Source organism: Chrysochloris asiatica, unplaced genomic scaffold, assembly GCF_000296735.1.
Source record: "Chrysochloris asiatica unplaced genomic scaffold, ChrAsi1.0 scaffold00001, whole genome shotgun sequence".
Taxonomy (NCBI): domain Eukaryota; kingdom Metazoa; phylum Chordata; class Mammalia; order Afrosoricida; family Chrysochloridae; genus Chrysochloris; species Chrysochloris asiatica.
Window position 1 is genome coordinate 11,269,856 of NW_006408519.1, and position 21,966 is coordinate 11,291,821.

A 21,966-nucleotide genomic window follows, 5' to 3' on the forward strand; every position below is an offset into this window, starting at 1 on the left:
AAGATACTGTTACTAACTTTCTGCCCCCTCCCCATATTTCTTACATAGTTATGTTTAGCATACAAAGGATTCCTGGCAAATCATATTGGTCTAAAATTCCAATACCAAGACAATAGCAAGATTACTAGAAGCACAGATGTACAATTTCCATTTAACTTTGCTTACGGAAACAAGTAAGTTACACTGTAAATTTGAGAGCTTAAATTATATTTAGTATGTAAACTATCCACTACTTGTCTGTCAGTTAGTCTTACTAAAATGCTTTGTGTGTTGCTGTAATGCTGGAGGCTATGCTGTGGGTATTTTACATACCAGCAGGGTGGAAGGGTGTCAGCAGGGCTTTCAGACTAAGATGACTAGGTAAAAGCAGAGGCAGACCACATCTGAATGATTAACCACTGAAACCATGTAAATAGCAGTGAAACATTGTTTAATATAGTACAGGTTGGAAAACTTCAAACTACAACTGGGGAAAATCTGCCTTCTTAAAGTAGACTTGATGTTACTGATGTGATTGGAGCAAACTTTTAGAGACTTCATTTGCTGATGTGTTACAACTCAAAATGGGAAGAAACAGCTATGAACACCCATTAATAATTGGAACATGGAATGTACAAAGTATTAAACTAGGAAAATTTGAGGTCGTCATAAATGGAATGGAAGGAATAACATCCTAGGCTCTAGTGTGCTGAAATGGACTGGTATTGGTCATTTTGAAATTGACAATTATATGGTATACTATGCTTGAAAGACAAATTAACAAATACTGTCACATTCATCATCAAAAAAGTCATTTCAAGATATGTCTTCAAGGACAATGCTGTCTGTGATAAGATAATATCCTTATACTTACAAAGAAGATAAATTAATACCAGTGTTCATACTTCGGACATATTGTCAGAAGGGACCAGTCGCTGGAGATGGATATCATGTTTGGTAAGGTGGAGGGTCAGAAAGGAAGAGGAAGACCCCCAACGAGATGGATTGGCCAAGTGGGAGCATCGATGGACTCAAGCGTGACAGCAATAGTGAGGTTGACCCAGGATTGGGCCATTAAGAACAGTGCACAATGCTACTCCAGTGAGTTCTTCTGGAAATAATATCATGTTCCAGATTCTGCTTCTTGGTCTTAGATAAGATTTACTGTTCTATCTCTGACAGTTTGCACTAAAATAGTTGAATCCAATTTTGGGTCTCTTTTTGTTTCTTTACCTGCTGCTACAGCTTGTTATTTTACATTTCTGTGGCTAATGCTAAGGTTGTAAGTAAAGCAAAACAGGTTTGCAGGCAATACTGAGCCTTTTACCACCAATCTTGGAGTCCTGATGTGGTGCTGTAGGATAAGCACTGGATCACAAGATCTGTTTAAACAGCAACTTCGTGATAGTTCAAACCCACTAGTCCATCCTTGGAAACATATACAGGGTCACTATGAGTTGGAATCAACTCGATGACACTTAACAACAACAATAACTACCAATCCTAGCTGCTGCCTACGGTCTCTCAGTATAGCTACTTGTCTGTGCTAATATACCATGCTTCTTGGTCTCTTTGTGATTTAAAAAAAAAAAAATCCATTTAGCTTTAATGTTTTTAGTAGTGTGTTTATATTATTTATACACTTAATCTTAACCAATCATATTTCAGCTGGACCTACATTTGCATAGACCTTCTGAACCTCATACAAACCAAATATACTGGGACAAATTTTTCTCTTCAAAGGATCAGTTTACAAAAATCATCCCAATCACAGTCTTTCTATGTGGATATAGTATACATTGGACAGATTTCTACAATCTCTACATTGGATGGTATTTTATCTTATTTCATATCTATTTAAGCCTTTTGGCTCTATATTGTTCTAAAATTTTACTGTTAATTATTTGTATATTCTGTATTATAGACAAATATTAATCACTAGATTTTAATGAGTAATTCTTTCATTTCAATAATATAATTTAACATTTTTTAATGTGTTTTAAAAAACTTTTTAAATTGTGAATTGAGTGAAGGTTTACAGACAAGATCATCAGCTTTACATTTAAAAAATCATACTCTTTGTTTCATCTCAATGATTGCATTTCCCTCCAAGCAATAACAGTTGTCCCATTTCCTCCCTGTGGTTCCTATTTGCATTGCACCCACCTTCCTATCCCTTCCCAACTTTGTCCTTAGGGAAATGTTGCCCTGCTGATTTTAAGTGATTGATCATTCCATGATGACTATATCTTACTAGTGTAGTTGTCCCTCCCCATAATTGGAAACTCTATACAGGGTTGCTGTGAGTTGGAACGAACTTGACAGCACTTAAATATAATCACCTGCCCAACAATAACCCTAAGAGTTGAGTAAGTGATTCTACTTAACATAAATGCATCCTTATTACAACTTTCTCATTATGGCAAGAATTAGTTTTATAGGATTCTGTTTATGGACACATGATATCACAACCATTTCCATTTTGTCTTGTTTTATCTTTAACAATCTAATTATCATGATGGAGATCTATTTCTAAAAGGCAACTGTTGATATTGACATCTGTTTAGTAGTAATGAACTGAAACTTTCCATGGAATTAATGGTGATAACTAATAATGCTCTAACGTTATAAATAAAACTTCTTTGTCAGAATTGTTTTCCTAGTCATGTTAATACACTCACATATGTATGAGATGATAATAAATTAATGAATATTAAATTCTACAAACTTCTGTAAAAATCAACCTCTAAAAAACAAAAAAATACCCGAACCAAACAAGTTGTCAGTAAGTCAATTGTAACTCTTAGCAACCCTATAAGACAGAGTGGAAGTGTCCCATAGGGTTTCTAAGGTTGTAAATCTTCACAAAAGCAAACTTCTACATCTTTCACTGAACCTCTTGTGGCTTTGAACCTCTGACCTTTCAATTGTACCACCAGGGTCCTCTCTAACTCCAAATAGAAACCTCAAAAGTGACTGCTCCTATTTTTCAGGAGTTTGGAGATCCTTACCTTTGGAACTGTCATGTTTAATAAGATTGTGGGTCAACTGATAAAAATGAAATTATACTAGTTAATAATCAGATCTTTGAATCTTTCACCACCAGACCTATACACATGATTGGGCACCTGTGTAAACAAGCAGGATTATGATAGAATGGATGATGTAGATCAGTAGACATCATTCATTACTTACCATGTGTCAGGCACTGTATCGTGTATTAAGGAAAGAGCAGAGAACAAGACAGTCTTTGTACTGTCTTCATGGAGTACACACTCTAATAAGAACCATACTCAGGGAACCTAGATAAGCACAAGGTAACTGATCCAAGGAAGAGTTAATGGAACTAGAGCTTAATGAGTCTTCCTCACAATTGTTACATTTGTTGAAATGATTAGTTCATGAGTTTCTTTTTAACAGCAGAAGCTATGCAATTTATTCTCCCATGTATTTTCTTTGTGTTCTCTAGAAGTGCCAAAGAGAAGACTACCAGCATTAGCAAGTAAAGGGATATTTTTAAAGCACTTTCAGGTGAATCAGACCAAAATATATGGATCACCAATGACCAACCAATATTCTGTCACCATGACTACATATAATTGCAGTTATAATATCCCCATGATGGCTGCTTGCTTTGGGCAGGTAAGGCTAAAAGTTAGGGAGCAACTTATAGGGCATTAAATTTGATGTAATAAACTTTTGCATTCTAACAAATAGGATAAATGAAACATTAGAGGCTCTTCCAGCCTGAGTATGAAAATTGACTCTCAGCATTAAAAATACTTCAAGAAATATACCTATGAGGGAAAAGTGGAAATATTCTTAAGAATATTTTCAGCTTACTCAAAAGGAAGAATGTATTTTCTTCCAGCAAGTATCCTCGAGCAGAGATGATTGAAAGAAAAATTTAGATTCTGCATTGTTTTTAAATAGTTTCTATTATAAATACTATTTATTTTTACTTGCATTAAATATGATTTAAAGAGGTGGTTTTCCATAATTCCAAAACAATCTGAACAAATTTTTATATTGGTTAAATTATTTGTAAGATCATAAGTCATTAAATATTACAAATATGATGAGCATTTTAAGTTTAATTTCCTATAAAATATCAATGCTTTCACATAATTTCCTACAAGAAACAAAACACAAAGTTGATAGGCTCAAGATTCAAAGGAAAAATTAACCTGTATAGTTCAAACCCCCCAACCAGTTCTTGGAAACCCTACACAGGGGTCACTATGGGCTAGCACTCACTCAATGGCACTTAACAACAACAACAACAAATATATAACTATGTTGTTATAAGTGCCGCTGAAGCAGTTTTGAGTCATAGTGGCCCTGTATAGATTTTCCAAGGAGTGGCTGGTAGGTTTGAACCACCAACCTTGTAGTTAGAAGTTCAGTACTTACCCTACAGCGCCACACAAAGAGAACAATTTTAATGACTAAATGACCTCTATCAGCATTGAGGGTCAGAGAAAAAGAGGAAGAGCCCCAACGAGATGGATTGGCCAAGTGGCAGCATCGATGGACTCAAGTGTGGCAACAGTAGTGAGGTTGGCTCAGGATCGGGCAGTGTTTCGTTCTGCTGTGCATAAGGTCGCTATGGGTTGATACCAACTCAATGGCACCTAACAACAACAACATCAGCATTGATTAGACTTGTCTGTTTTAAAATTTCATCTCAAAGGAATTGTTGTTAGGTGCCATTGAGTTGGTACCGACTCATAGCAACCCTGTGTACAACAGAACGAAACACTGTGTATTCTTTTAAATCTTTAAATTAAAATTTTAACCTCACATTAATTACATTCACTATATTGTGCAACAGTTACTAGAGTTTATTTCAAAATTTATTGACTACCTTTAGCAGAGATTTTATCACCTTCAACAAAGTCCCAGTGTGGCCCTGTGAGTTACTGTCCTGGACTGCAAAGTCAGTTTGAACTGCAACATGGTGGTTCAAACTCACCAGTCGTTTCTTGGAAACCCTACACAGGGTTGCTATGGGTCAGAACTGATTCATTGACACTTAACAATAACAACATAGCTCATTCTTTTTCACTGATATACAGGATAGTCCATGATATGAATATACTAAGTTTATCATTCTGTTGATACTTTTACATTGTTTCCAGTTTGGACTATCAAGAATAAATACTGTGTGAGCATTTTTGTGCATGTCTTTTTGTTTTTAAATCCTTTTTGTGGGATATAGGACATGTAATTTTAAATTCTGCAAGATTAAATGATAATGGTTAAGGACCAAATGTGGGAGAATACAATTTTCACTCCTGAAGTTGACAATCGATTGATTTCTGTAGCATTTTTTACTTCAAATTACTTGGTTGACATTCACTCAGTCTTAAATAAGTATTTCCCAAATATGGACCACTCTACTGACCATATCCTTTCTTGGATTCTCAAGTATGTTATTTCTCCAGAAAAGGTCTTTAGTTTTCTGATCGCCAAGGTGTCTCATGCTTCTTTGCCTCTTTATGGTGATTACCACTCTACCTTAAACAGAAGGCTTGTTCTATGAATATTTATTCCTTGAGTGAGGGAAGGAGCATTCTGAATTAATGAGATATTGCTGTGTTTCGGGCTGATTGCTGCACAGATGACTGAGTTGACTTTGGTCTCATTACTGCAGCCATAGAGGGAGGTCTGGTCTGTGTGGATTGATGTGACTCTCCTTAATGTTCTGAAGAATCCCAAATACATTAGGCTCATTTATGTCATGTCACAAGTTGGTAAAATCAGAATCATGCTAGCCAGTTTCCTGTTTAATCATTTTATCAATGTTTATTTTGCAAATTAGATAATCACAAATGAGACAGAGAATGAGTCTGTTTACAGAGGAAATAATTGGCCAGGGGATTCTCAGATTCGTATTCAAAGAATTCAAGCCGCTTCTGCACCCATAAGTGGCAGCTTTGACATTCAAGCTTATGGACATATTCTCAAAGGTATATGAAAAATATTTATGCATGTGGAAACACATATAAATGGTGCTATAAAATGTTAACTGTTATTTCACTTAAGGAATTACTACTTATTGCTGTTTGTTTTAATTTTTGTTCTTATTTTTTTTGTTAAAACACACACATAACCATTCAACAGTTTTGTGTGTACACATCAATTATATTAACTACATTTCCCATGTTGTGCAACCATCAACACAATCCGTTTTCTAATCTTTTGATCATCCTTGATAGGACTCATGCCCATAAGCTATACAGCCTCCATTTTCCTCTTCCACCCATCCCTGGTAACTATTAATAATAAACTTTGTCTCTGTGCATTTGCCTATTCTAGATACTTCATATAGATGGGATTATACAATATTTGTCCTTTGATGTCTGGTTTATTTTTCTCACTTCATCCAGTATGTAGCATGTTGCATGCACCAGAGATTAATTTATTTTAATGACTGAATATGTACATAGCATGCTTCGTTTATTCATTTTTTTCAATTGAGGGACATTTGGGTTGATGAAACATCAGGTTATTGTGAGTAGCGCTGCAGTAATTATTAGTGTCTGTTTCTCTGTTTACAAATCTTTTAGATATGTACTTATGAATAGAATTGCTCAGTTACTTATTGTTATTTCTATAGTTAGATGTCTAATCCAGCTTGAGTATTAGTATGCATCATATTATGGCCAGTTAATAGCCGGTTGTAATGTTTTTGTTTTATAGCCATCCTTTAATAAATTATAAAACACCTATCCAAAGCTAACATTTTAAGTAGTGATTACTTTTACTTCAAAGTAATATAAGAAAAAGTGTACAAAGATATATAACAAATCCAAAAGTCATTTCTCTGAAAGTGGTTTAAACCATGGATTTCATAAGTCATAACTTTTCCATAATGTATAAATGAGGCTCACCTGCTTACTGAGCACTTCACTATGGTTACTACCCTATGTTGAATTAATAACATTCTGAATGCAATGGTGACTTCCAGGGTGGTGTGAACAGTTTGCTCTTGACTACTAACAGAAAGGTTGGTAGATTAAATGCCCCAGCAGTGCCATGGAAGAAAAAGCTGCCCATCTTCTTCTGTAAGATGATAGTCAGGAAAATCCCGCAGAGAACAATTCTCCTCTGATGCACATGGGGTTGCCAGGGGTTTATAATCAACTTAAGGACAATAGGTTTCTTCTGTAATGAGTTAAATATAATGCATTTCTAAAAACAATTTTATCTGTTGTTTTCAAGTTTAACGTAGTTCTTTCTAGTATTATTTTTACATAGTTTATGCAGTTAAGATTATGCCAGTAAGTAAAGCCAAATTATCCAGAATAAATGACATTTTAATTTTAATTTTTTCTTCACCATCTCATCAGATATAAAAGTTTATACTCCCAAAATGTGTTGCTCATTTAAAACCATGGCTTATAGGTTATCTGTAAAGTGAATTAATATGCTAAATGAAAGCATTTGAGATACATTAAGCATGTAATTTTGATCCTAAGAAAGATATAATTTCTTGATACAAGTAAGATATGAATTTCGTCGTTCCTGTGTTGGAAGCTAGTTGGTTGGCAAGTGATCAGATACATTGAGTGCATCCTACAGATAGGATTGGTTTATGAAAGGCTGACTTCTGTGTTTCCCTGTCTGAGTACAGGCCTCCCTGCTGCTGTGTCAGCTACAGATTTACAGTTTGCTCTTCAGAGTCTGGAAGAAATGGGACAAGTCTCAGTGACTCGAGAGGGAACATGTGCTGGATTCTCATGGAACATCAAGTGGAGAAGTATGTGTGGAAAGCAGAATATCCTACAGGTGCTCTCATTTGGTTTAATTTGTTTTTTCCTCTGTGTCTTACTTGCCTATTTGTATTCTGCCTCATTCCAAAAATAATGTGATAATGTGAAATTGTATATATATATATTTGTTGTTGTTAAGTAACGTGGAATCGGTTCTGACTCATAGCGACCCTGCACAGGGTTTCCGAGGCTGTAAATCTTTATGGGAGCAGAACGCCTCATCTTTCTCCCACGAAACTGCTGGTAGTTTTGAACTATTGACCTTGAGGTTGGCAGCCCAACTCATAAACACTATGCTACCAGATATATATAGATAGATAGATAGATAGATACATGGAGTCCTGGTGTGGCGCCGTGGGATAATGCATGGGACTGAAAGGTATGTTTAAACTTCAAGGTTGTGTTCAAATTCTTCAACTACTCCTCGGAAACCCTAAACAGCGTCACTATGAGTCAAAACTGAGTTGACAGTACTTAACAGCAACAACAACATGTATATATACACACACACATATATATGCAAACTATAAGATAAAAAATAGAAGAGGAAATTGAGAAGATTGTTCTAAATGAAGTTGGCAAGGTGGTCTCTTTCAGGAAAAATAGGTGTTAGTACTTTAGTCCCTCAAGTTCAGGAATATGAGTGTTAAACTCCATCTTAATGAGGGGTGGAGGAGCATGGACAGATTCAGTTCCAGAATTAAATTTTCAGGGGAGAGGGAATGAAGCAAAATCAGCCTCATCATCTATAATTCTAGCTGTTGTTAATTGCTGTCAAGTCAATTCTGACTCCTAGCCACCCTCTTATAGGGTTTCCAAGGAGCAGCTGGTGAATTTGAACTGCTGACCTTGCAGTTCAAACCAACCTTGCAGTCCAGTGCATTGTATTTGGAGGCTATGAATAATTTTTAAGTTTATAAGATAGTCACATCATAAGTTCTCATCTAATTACCTTTATTTTGTTGTTGTTGTTAAATGCCGTTAAGTTGGTTCTGGCCCATAGTGACCCTGTATTGGATTTCCTAGGAGTGGCTCTGGAAAAGAGTAGAGGAAGAGGACTAGGGCCCTGAATATTTCAAGCAGGGGAGTCTAGAAGATACTGAGATAACAGTGTCTCATGAATTGTTGGCCAAAAATTTAATTAGTGCAACTCCCTTGTAGAATAATTTAGTAGTATCTGAATATAGATAGCTATGATTTGGTGATCTTAGTTATATCATTTTATCCTATTGGTGATCTTCATGTGGCATGGCTGCTGTCTCCCCATCTCTGCTTGCTTCTCTCCTTACTTAGTGTGATCTTTAATTTCTCAAAAAAAGATTAATTTAAGCCACATACTATACTTATGTGTGGCACTGTAGGATAAGCACTGGACCACAAGGTCATTTGAACCACCAAGTTAGTGGTTCAAACTCACCAGCCTCCCCTTGGAAACCCTATAAAGGACTGCTGAGTCAGAACTGACTGGCTGGCACTTAACAATGACAACAGCACAACATGTAATACCATCTTACTAACATAACAAAAAAAAGCCCATTCCTAAATGTAATTATAACCAGTATAAATAAGAGTTGAGCCCTGGTGTGGTACTGTAGGATAAGCACTGCACTGCAGAGTTGACAGTTCAAACCATCAGTTGCTCTCGGAAACCCAATACAGGGTCACTATGAGTCAAAACAAACTCTTGCATTAAATGTGCACGCACAAACAAAATCATAGAAATGTGAAATGACATATTCACTGTACATGATTTGTAACAACAAAAACCTGCAAACTTAAATTTCATTAATATGGAAATAGTTGTTTTAATGAAACAACTGTAACATTAATTCTCTGCAACCATCTTTAGATACACATACACTCACCTGGAAAGATGCCCATGATATAAAAACCAAAAATGGCAGAACTTTACTTATGAAACCATTTTTAAAAAAGAAAAAAGAAGCAAGGATAGAAGGAAGCAAATAAAATGGCGGGTATGGAGAAAAGTCTGTATGGATACACAAAAGAGTCAATATTCTTGGGATTACCTTAAGAAAAGGGACTCGAACTTGAATTGGAAACTTCTGAAACTAATCTTTAGTGACTCTTCTCAGTTCCTCTACCTCTGTCTGTGCAAATTCTCTTTTCTCCTTTCTGATAAGGGTCCTCTACTGATTCATCATTTCTGTTCTCCCGTCACTGACTCAAGCATGCTCCAATGTGAGACTCCCATCTCTTTGCTAGCTCTTGACTACATCAGAAGGGTACCAAATTGGCAGAAGAATTTGGAATAACCAAATGCTACACAATGATTTAATTTGGCATCATTTTTACCTTTGGAAGGCAATATAATTTCAGGAATGGTAGATAAACCAGGTAGTCTCAGATGAAAAATGCAAAAAGGAAAAGTTGACTTTCAGATCAAAAAGTAACTCAAGTCTTCCATTATTCACCAATCATTTATCAAAGTAGCCGTATTAAAAAAAGAAAAACTTCCTAAAGAAAATAGAATTTAGTAAATTTATTTTCTTTAGGCATAATTTATTAATTCTGAAAATGAGAGTTAACATTATCATTTAACTTGAAGTTGTAATTAATACAATGCATGATACCTCAATGGCTTACTTATATGTTCATTTTATGTTCGTTTTAAGATACTCCTTTTTCAAGAAATATGACTAAGTGGTTTAGAATGTTTCCCTTATACTGTTTAGCTTTCAAACTTGTTTAAGTTTAAAAGTAAAGCTAGTGTCATTATGTTTACCATAGTCTTTCTACTAAAATAATTTTGTGTAAAAATAGATTAATGATTCCAACATTACTGGAGAAAAGGCTAATATGACAGTTGCTAAGATAAAGGAAGGTGGCGTATTCAGACAACGCATTCTTGGAGACCTACTTCGTGTACCCAGCCAACAGCCACAGGTATTTCTGAAACTATTTTTCATGACATTTAACATAATTTAAAATGTGTAACTAGTTTATAATACATTAAAATTTTAGCAACATAGGAATGATGGAATCCTTATTTATGTTAATAATTGATCAACTCAATAATTTTTATTTTATTATTTTGAGGTCCTTATGAAAAAAGATGGATTTTTAAGTTCTCCTGCCTATGTTAGAATTTGAAAATACATCTTTTTTTAAATGTTGGCAGTATTTCTGTGAAGTAATTATTAAGGTTACTATTTTGATGAGGAGGAAATAATACTACAGAGAGTTTAATGACTTGCCGAAGAACAATCTTTCTTTTTCCTCCTGACACTAACCTCTATAACACATAATTTATATTTATGTGTTGTAAAGTAAAACTCTGAGTCTTTTAAGGATTAAAACTGAAAGATATTTTGGAAGGCAAGACAGTTTAAACTGAGGATAAGCAGAGTCCACAAAGTGAACAGTGTTCTCCAAGGACCTGCAGCAATCTAGGTAATATTAATATTGCTAAACTGTGAACTAACAACATACTATTCAAATTGGCTTACTTGTTGTTGTTGTTGTTGTTGTTGTTGTTGTTAGGTGCTGTTGAGTCAGTTTTTACTCATAGTGACTCTAGAGTAGAACTGCCTCATATGGTTTTCGAGGTTGTAAAATTTACAGGAATCGACAGCTAGGTTTTTTATTCCACGGATCAGCTGGTGTGTTTGAACTACTGACCTTTGCACTATTCAGGCTCTTATCAATTAGCCAGTGATTGATAAAAGTCAAAGGTGGATTAACACAAGTAAGTGCTTTAAAGAGCCCCTGTTGAGGAGCTACTACTTGGTGATATGGGTGCTTTGTAGATTAGTTACTACTTGGTAATATGTGGACTTTTTAAATTACTATTTGGAGGCTATAGGAACTCATAGGTGGTTCACAGAGCTTATCACAAAGCAATCATAGGACACTCTTTTCTGCTAATATAATATTCTTGTACAATGTGGTTCCTGGGAATGTCTCACATAGTTTGTATACAAAGAAAATATTTCCTAAAATAGTCAATTAAATGGTTAAAGTTTAAATTCTTAGAGAAAATAAGGCCTTCTCAAATTGGGGTTTCAGTTCTGGTGCAGTAGCAACCATCATTTAGTTAAATCAAGCACTCGAGGAATTTAAATTTTAGGAGACTATTTTATTCCCTCCTTTTGATCAATAATTTCCATGAAAATTCTTAGCTCACTATTAGAGATTATGTATCCTCTTCACCTTGCATTATTGTAGGATTTTTATCTTCATGGTATTGTGCTAGCTAATTTTATGATTTTGTTGTTGTTAGATGCCATCAAGTTTATTCTAACTTATAGTGAAACATTGTTCGGTCCTCTACCATCCTCATAATTGCCGTCACGTTTGAACCCATTGTAGTAACAACTAACCAATGATATTTCTGGCCTTAGACACCTACAGACAAGTAACTGTTCTTCAACAAGTACAAAATGTACTTAGAGCTTTTCTTTTAATGGGATTTTGGGCTGGCCAAATTTGGAGAACAACTTGACATAACTAAAATAGGTTCTCTAGGATGTGAATTTTACTCTATTTGAAAAGTATAATTAATTCTTTAGCCATTTGTGATAAGGGTGAAAGCATCTGATGTACATCTTTATGTAACATTTGATTATACATACAGTAATCAAAATAAAAATAAGAACCATGGATCTAATTCATGAATCAATATTCTTTGGTATCTAGCTAAAGATGTCAAAGAAATGGAGGACAATCATAGCGAGTGTTGAATGTAACCATGTAGCCTTCTGTTGGATCTTTGTGAGCCTTGTTCAACTTCTCTAGAAATGTTTATCCAAGAATAGTAGGAGATATTAACAAGGGCATAGATTCATTCTTATTGAGCGAAGAGAAAATATAAAGTTATTTTATTGCCTAAAATTACTTTGGCTAAAGATTCTAAAGACCCCTGTGTTGGGCTGTCATCCTATATGTGATACTGGCAACAATTTGGATCATGCTGACAGGTTGTGAATGGATTTTTCTAATTTCAATATACTGAACATGAGGACCAAATCATCCAGGTCAATACTGGCAAGGCTTTATCATTTCTAATACATTCAGTAGTCAATCTTGAATAATATCTAGTGTTATTAACAATGGAAAGTTTGAAATATTGAAATATAGAGGTTTAAACAAAATTGTACACATATGACACTTTTGAAAGTTCTTGCAAAGCTTACAGTAGCATTAGGCATCTATCTATAACTAAAAACTGAAGTACTAATGGGGTCAGAATGATCTTGCATGGACTGTGGAGAACATTGACATATTAGTAATTCCTCCAATTGCTAGTATTAGCTATGGATAGTGCTAATCTAATTAGGGTATTCTCTTTCTAAGTGTTAATGAGAGTTAGAGAAAGTAGCTAAAGGAAACAAAACAGGCTTCACAGTAGAGGGAAATAAAGTAACAAAAAATATTTGCTATAATAAAATAAGTCATATTCAAATATTGGAGAGTAAAGTATCAGTAGAGGAAAAGAAAAGAAAAAAAAAAAAAAAAAAGCTCAGTTAATGAAACAAGGCAATTTCAAATGCAAAGCATTGTTAAGAAAAGGGCAATTATTTTTTAGGTTACATAGGACTAACTGAATATAAAGTATAATAGAGCTGTTCACATACAAACAGCTATAATAAGAAAAGCAAAGGAACAAATGGCTCTATAAGTAATTTACTTGAATTATTCTTACCAAGAGATGAATATAGGTTTATAAAACAAAGCAATTTCAAAAGTACTAAGCAACTTATACAATCAAAGTCCAGTAACTTCAAGAGTCTGCATGAGGTCTTTTTTCATGTTCTTGAATCAGCAGTCTACTCCCAGCATCATATGCTTTTGGCTCTGGGCATATTTAAGGGTCTATTTGGGAATGACAAGATGAAGAGAAATGACATTGCATTCAAAATCTATCCTGACATACACCACTGTCAATGACAGACTAAAATCCATATACCTACAAGGAAGTCCTAGTATGGCACTATGAGTTAATATGCTGGACTGCAAAGTCGATTTGAACCACAAAGTTGATGGTTCAAGCTCACCAACCGCTCCTTGAAACCCTATACATTGTTGCTATGAGTCAGAACCAACTTGTCGGCACTTAACAACAATAACAACAAGGAAGATCAGTTAATACAATTATTATTTTTAAATATATCATTATAAATTTACACACCAACCACTAATGCCAAAGAAAAGGAAATTGAAGATTTTTACCAATTTCTTTTGGAAATTGATCAAACATGCAATCAAGATGCATTGATATTACTGGTGATTGGAATGTGGAAGTTGGAAACAAGAAGGATCAGCAGTTTTAATAGATGGCATTGGTGAGAAAAATGACCATAGGGATTGCATGACAGAATTTTGCAAGACCAACAACTTATTCATGTCAAGTATGTTTTTTCAACAACTTAAATGGCAACTAAACTCATGGATCTTGCCAGATGAAATCCATGGGAATAAAATCTAGTAAATCTGTGAAAAGAGATGATGGGAAACTTAATGTCATCATTCAGAACAAGGTCAGCGATTTATTCTGGACTAGCCCATCAGTTGCTCATATCCAAGTTCAAGCTGAAGCTACAGAAAATTAAAACAAGTCCATGAGAGTCAACCTTGAGTATATTCCACCTAAATGTAAAGACCATCTCAAGACCAAATGTGAGGCATGGAACACTAATGAGCTGTGGGATGACATCAAGGACATCATACATGAAGAAAGCAAAAGATATTTTAAAAAGAAAGAAGAGATCAATATGGATGTCAGAAGAAACTCTCAAACTTACTCTAGAACATAGAAAAGCTAAAGTGAAAGAAAGAAATGGTGAAGTAAAAGAACTGAACAGGATATTTCAAAGAGTGTCTTGAGAAGACAAAGTTAAGTATGATAAAGAAATGTACAAAGATTTAGAGTTAGAAAATCAAAAGGGAAGAACACACTTGCCATTTTCCAAGTCAAAAGAACTGAAGAAAAAAATCATCTTAAGTTGTAATATTAAAGGATTCTATGGGCAAAATATAGAACAATTCAAGGAGCATCAAAAGAAGATGGAAGGAGACTCCCTTAGACCTGGAGATGAGAGGGAGAAGAGGAAGAGATGGTTGGTCTGAAGTACGGTGAGACCTGGGGACTCCTGATCATAGGATGAGGGCATAGCCATGGAGGGCTAGAGCTGAGAGTGAAGCATCCAGCTGATTTGAAGTGAGGGGAGACGTCCAAGAATGCCCAAACTTGCAGATAGTACTCATTTGACCTAGCCTCAATGGCTTGCTGATCAGAACTTGACTAGAGGAAGATTAAAAAAAAAAAATTTTTTTTATAAAGGAAAAAAGTATAAATTGCTACAATTTGATGAACTTGACCTATACTTAGAGATGTAGTAGCTCAAAATTACCAACTGAGAGGGAGGGAGTCTTCACATCAAGTATCAAACCTATCCCCTCTATATTCAGGGTTGATAGGAATGGGCATCTCAGTCATAAGGACATGGAGCTATTGAGCAGTTGAGGACTCTAGATTCATGGAAAGAGAAAAACTGAGTGCTGGCAGCCAGTAGGCAGGCTTGTAGAAGTACCCTTTGGTTGTTTAAATTATTATATATTCCTGAGTGTTTTTGTGTACATACCCCCACCCCCACCTCCCAAAACACACACACACACACAAACAAAAACAAAACAAAAACAAAAAACAAAAACAGAGGGGATAGAAGCAAATACTGTTAAATGATGATGCATAGAGGAGATTGTAATCATTCCAATGAAATGATGAATGTAAAACTGATGTTCTCCCATGTAAACTATCACTCAATTCACACACACACACAAAACCTTAAAAAATAAATAAATAAAAAGTGTACTTTAAGGTTCTCTCATTTTCAGGAGTGTCAAAATTCAACACTCTAGTCAGATGTTTTCTATTTGTAAATCATATATTCAGTAAACTTCAATACAGTTCTTTTAAAGAAAGAACAAGATGGAAGGAATACCTGTCACTGTCAAAAAAGACTTGGTTGATATTCAATCCTTGCAGGAGGTGGCATCTGATCAAGAACTGATGGTAAAGAAGGACGGAGTTAGAGTTGCACTGAAGGCATTGGTGAAAAGATCGGCTCCAGGAACTGATGAAATGTTGCAATGAATTGATACAGCACTGGAGATTCTCATTCTTCTGTAACAAGAAGTCTGGAAGATAGCTAGCTGGCCAATCAACTGGAAAAGATCCATATTTGTGCCCATGCCAAAGAAAGGTGACCCAATAGAATGTGGAAATTATCAAGCAATGTAATTAATATTACATATAAATAAAATTTTCCTGAAGATAATTTAAAAATGGTTGCAGCCATACATTGACAGGAAACTGCCCGAAATTCAAGTCAGATTCAAAAGAACAGTAAATGAGGCATATCAGTGCTGATATCAGATGGATCTTTGCTATAAACAGAGAATATTTAGAAAGATGTTTACCTGGGTTTTATTGAATATGCAAAGGAATTTGTGTGGATCATAACAAATTCTGCATAACATTTTGAAATGAAATGTGGCATCAGGATTGGAGAAAGACTCATTAACAACCTGTGATATGCAGATGGCACAATCTTGCTTGCTGAAAATAAAGAGGACTTAAAGTACTTACTGATGAACATCAAAGCCTACATTATGTCATATGCAACATAAAGGAAAAAAATCTTCACAACTGGGCTAATAAATAGCATCAAGATGAATGGGAAAAAGAGTGAAGTTGTTCATTTTACTTACTTAGATCCACGATCACCACCCATGGAAGCAGCCATCAGGAGATCAGCAGTGTACTGCGTTTGCAGCTCTGCTGCAAATGATCTCTTCAAAGTGTCAAAAGATGTCACTTTAAAGACTAACTTGTACCAGAGTGCAGCCATCGTATTTTCAATAACCTCGTATGCATGAGAAAGCAGGAAAATAAATAAGGAAGTTCAAAGAAGAATTGATGCCTTTGAATTATGGTGTTGGCAAAGAATATTAAATATACCATGGACTGCCAGAAGAAATGAGAAGTCTGCCAGAATGCTTCTTAGAAAAGAGATGGTAAGACTTGGTCTCATGTACTTTGGACATGTTGTTATGAAGCACAAGTCCCTGGAAAAGGACACCAAGTCCGTGATAAAGAAGAAGACTCTCAATGAGATGGATTGACTCAAACACGAGAAGGATTGTTAGGGTGGTGCAGGACCAGGCAGTGTTCTGTTCTGTTGCTTTGAGTAAGAACTGATTGGAAGGCACCTAACAACAACAACTATTGTGATAGAATTTCTTGAAGGACAGAGGGCAATCGTAGGGGCTTGTGAGGAAGTTTTACGAAGACTGAAAACTACATTGTTGAGGAAAAGACTAGGAACATTGCACTGAAATATTTTTTCCCATCACAACAATGCATCTGCTCAGTCTTTGAATTTTGTTTTCATCTTAGCTGTGTTAATCCATGTGGAATCTATTTGTGTATGGTGCTGTGTAAGTACGGTGATCATATAATTCACCTATCAAATCTAGACACTTTTAAGAATGAGTGAAAAATACTCAGTATGAGACATTGAGACAACAGTTCGAAAAGGAATATATTCCAGGCACTTCAAAATGTATACTAACTTAGATACAGGAGTCTTAGTTTCTTATCAAATGAAATGTGGCTACAATCATTGTACATTTTATCTTTTCCTTTTTTATTTGTGGGGGAAATTATGTCATATTCCAAATTATCATATTGTGATATTTGTTTAATGTCTTTCTCAGAAGAATAATTTTCTTTACCTTGTTTTTGTACTTTCATTCAGATAATTATTTCCACTGATACCTGTCAACCTTCAGATTCTAAATGTGAAGCAATTTAGAGTAATTAACTGTATAATTCTTCCATCAAATATTAGAAGAATGGAAACAGCCTTCAAAAGTATGTAGATCTAGCTCTTTCCCTGTTGCCGCCTAGTTGTGCGGAGCCCCGGGTGTGTTCAAGATTCGACTCCACCTGTAACCCACCACTATGGCCGAGAAATGCATTGCCGTTGGTGGTTATAATAGACGTTAACACTGCTTTACAAGAGGTGCTGAAGACTGCCCTCATCCAGGATGACCTAGCACGTGGAATTTGTGAAGCTGCCAAAGCCTTAGACAAGCACCAAGCCCATCTTTGTGTGCTTACATCCAATTGTGATGAGCCTATGTATGTCAAGTTAGTAGAGGCCCTATGTGCTGATCACCAAATCTGCAAAGCTGACAGAGAGGGAAAACTTCGCAAAGTAGTTGGTTGCAATTGTGTAATTGTTAAGGATTACAGCAAAGAATCTCAAGCCAAGGATGTTGATGAAGAATATTTCAAATGCAAGAAATGAGACAAAAAACTTAGTTCTCAATGCAAATAAATAAATAAAAATTAAACAAAAATAAGTATATAGACCTAGATAGAGGATAAATCAAGAAATAAGAGCTTCTCACAGTTTAATACTTTTATTTAGTAATGGTTTCTACGATTTTATAGCACTATTTCTTGATTTACCCTTGTATAATCCAGTGTACCTATCTAATCTATCCGCACTAGAATATCGATTGTATATATTATCTGACATTTTTTAATGTTGTATCTCCAGCACTACAACTGTACCTGTCACAATTGGGCACATTTGTTGATGAATGAAGGAAAGAAGGGTCAAAGCAAAAGACTGTATTAATGGAATATACTGGGTTTTATAAAGCAAACAAATTGCGTCATTTGTTTCTAAATCCTATACTTATTCTACTTACCCTTGCTGCTTCTTTACCGCTAGTATTTCACTCTGTGTTTCTTTATTTTAAGGTTGAAGTCTATGTCAATGGCATTCCAGCAAAATGTTCACGTGACTGTGGATTTACTTGGGATCCCGTGACTACTCCTCTAGTCTTTGACATAAAACCTTCTCAAGGTAATATACTGCTTTTTAACTTGGAATATGGGGTGGAAGAGAACTGTCATTAACTATGATCATGATATTTTATAGACTATTATTAAAATTAAGGAAGTGTGGTGGCCATGGAGGATAAGCACTGGACTGTAAACCCAAGGTTGGTGGGCTTGGACTGCCAACCCTATGCGGGGTCATTATGAGTTGTAACCAACTTGATGGCACTTACCAAGAACACCAACATCACAATCAAGGCAAATAGAGTTACATAGTGAAAAATAACTGATTAGATTGGAAAACTATGCAAATAACTTATTTTTGAAGACAATAAATACTGTCTTTGAAGTTGAACTCCTGAGTCCTATAACTCTCTAGTTTCACCAGTTGGAGCCAGTCTCTAAAATTTCACTTTGACACTCAGGCATTCTTGTTAAATTGAAATGCCAAGGCTATTCATTGGAATCTGTCATCATATGTAATCACTTCCTCTAGGAGAGTTAGTATTAAAAGCCTAATAACATGACATCTGTTGTTAATGAGGTGCTGTAGGATCAGCACTGGTCTGTGAACCACAAGGTGAGCAGTTCAAATCCTACAGCTGCTCCTCAGAAACCCTTTACCAGGGTTGCTATGAGTCAGAATCAATTCGATGGCACTTACCAACAGCAACATATTTGAGAATAAAAGATGTTAATTGTAACCATGAACTCATTCTAGAAGATACATTATATCATCTCTTCATATTATTTATTACTTTTAAAATAAAGTAATTGTACTTTGTGTCTAGCTCCCCAGAACTAAAATAGGCTTTAGTACTCAAGATTGTTAAGGGCTTACTTTTTTTTTTCTTAAATTTTGAATAAAATTAAGATGGTACACTCACCTATGTAGTCTTTATGGCTAGTAAGAAAAAGTTTCAAAGTTTATATTTAGAAAAAACAATATATATAACTGGCTAGAAGACAGACATGTATTAACTTGGGTAAAAGGGAATGCGGTTAGTTCAGTGGACTAATGGACCATGGGAGTGTCAGTATTCACTACCCTGACCGAAAGAACTAGTTGATGCCTGGCTACCAGTACCAGCTGCTTTGTATGGGCTCACACTAGAAGGTCTTGGATAGCACGGGAGAAATTGTGGAACACAACTCAAAATCATAAAAAAAGACCAGGCTTACTAGTCTGATAGAGACTAGTAGACCCCCCAGACTGTGGCCCTTCAGGTCTGGAATTGTATGCACACCACTGTGACTCAATTTTCAGCCAATCAATAGCTAGGTCTATAGGAGGAACAACATTAGTGAGGTATGCATACCATAGAAGGAGATCTGGTAGTGTAGTGGTTATGAGTTGGGCTGCTAATCTCAAGGTCAGCAGTTTGAAACTGCTAGCTGTTTTGTGGGAGAAAGATGAGGCTTTCTGCTCTTGTAAAGATTTCCAGCCTTGGAAACCCTATACAGGCGCTCTCTGAGTCAGAAACGACTCCATGGCACACCACCACCACCACCACTGCACACCATAGAATGGTCAATCATTGGAGAATAAAAGGGCAGCATTTACCCAAGGACAAAATTCACAAAGATTAAAAAATTATTTAAAAAAATATATGTATACATATTGAAATCTGAATTTAATATATCTTGGTTGAAACTATATATTGATAAGAATATATTCTTCAGATTTTTTTTACAATAAGTTGAAATAATATATTCTTCAGACCTTTTTTTATTACAGTAATAAACTTACTTTTTATTTATTATCTCATTATCCAACACGTTGCATTTATGACAATAGTAAAAGCACTGCTATCTGACTCTTTTGCACATTAACAACATAAATCTGGCAGTAATGAATACCTGCATGTGAGGTAAAGTAATGCTAACTCTTATGATTAAGGTTATGTGCCAACTTGCCTCAATTGTGATTGTCAGCGGTTTGACAGTTACTTAATAATGTCATTTGACATTATATAATGTGTAAATTCAAGCCTCAACTTTAATTATTGAAGGATTCTCTGTGTAACTTACCTAATGATGCAGAAAGCATCAAAAGAAGGTGGAAGGAGTACACTGAGTCACTGACCAAAAGGAAATGGTTAACGTTCAACCATTTCAAGAGGTACCATATGATCAAGAGCCAATGATACTGAAGGGAGAATTCCAGGGTGCATTGAAGGAATTGGCAAAGAACAAGGCACCAGGAATTGATGGAATCAAAATTGAAATTTTTCAAGAAAGTGAGATAGCACAGGAGGCACTCACTTATCTATGCCAAGAAATTTGGACGACAACTATCTGGCTGACTGATTGGAAGAGATCCATATTTGTGTCCATTCCAAAGAGAGGTGACCAAACAGAATGCACAAGTCATCGGACATTATCTTTGATAACCCATGCGACTAAAGTTTTACTAAAGGTAATACACAAACAGCTGCAAGCATACATTGACAGAGAACTTTCCAGAGGGTCAAGCCAGATTCAGAAGAGGCCATGTAACAAGGGATATCATTGCTGATGTCCCATGGATCTTGGCTGAAAGTAGAGAATACCAGAAAGATATTTGTCTGTGCTTTATTGACTACGCAGAGGCTTTCGATTGTGTGGATCATGACAAGCTATGGACAACATTGTGAAATATGAGTATTCCAGAATACTTAATTGTGCTCATGAGGAATCTGTACCTGGACCAAGAGGCAGTTTGAACAGAACATGGGAACACTGAATGTTTTAAAATTAAGAAAGATGTGTGACAGGGTTGTATTGTTTCACCATACTTATTCAACCTGTATGCTGAGCAAATAATACGAGAAGCTGGGTTCTATGAAGAAAAACGTGGCATCAGAATTGGAGGAAGACTCATTAACAACCTACGATATGCAGATGATATAACCTTGCTTGCTGAAAGTGAAGAGGACTTAAAATATTTATTGATGAAGATCAAAGACCACAGCTTTTGGTATGGATTGCATCTCAATGTAAAGAAAACAAAAGTCCTCACCACTGGACCAATAAACAATGTTCTTATCAACGGAGAAAAGATTGAAGTTGTCAAGAACTTCATTCTTCTTGGATCAACTATCAACACTCACGGAAGCAGCAGTCAAGAAATCAAACGGCATATTGCATTAGGCAAATCTGCTGCACAAGACCTTTTTGAAGTGTTGAAGAGCAAAGATGTCAGCTTGAAGACTAAGGTGTGCCTGACCCAAGCCATGGTATTTTCAATAACTTCATATGCATGCAAAAGTTAGACAGTGAATAAGGAAGACCGTTGAAGAATTGATGCTTCTGAGTTATTGTGATGGAGGAGAATATTGAAAGTGCCAT

The 21,966-nt window shown here is 35.5% G+C and overlaps 1 protein-coding gene across 1 annotated transcript in view; it reads left to right on the plus strand.

The window, feature by feature from the left end:
- Nucleotides 1-21,966, plus strand: part of PKHD1L1 (polycystic kidney and hepatic disease 1 (autosomal recessive)-like 1) — a 214,294-nt gene that overhangs the window by 62,985 nt on the left and 129,343 nt on the right. The window contains exons 21-27 of the mRNA XM_006830825.1: nt 49-173; nt 1,648-1,811; nt 3,449-3,621; nt 5,804-5,951; nt 7,619-7,773; nt 10,542-10,664; nt 18,556-18,661. Of these exons, the coding sequence (XP_006830888.1) occupies nt 49-173; nt 1,648-1,811; nt 3,449-3,621; nt 5,804-5,951; nt 7,619-7,773; nt 10,542-10,664; nt 18,556-18,661 (994 nt within the window). The remainder of the gene's footprint in view (nt 1-48; nt 174-1,647; nt 1,812-3,448; nt 3,622-5,803; nt 5,952-7,618; nt 7,774-10,541; nt 10,665-18,555; nt 18,662-21,966) is intronic.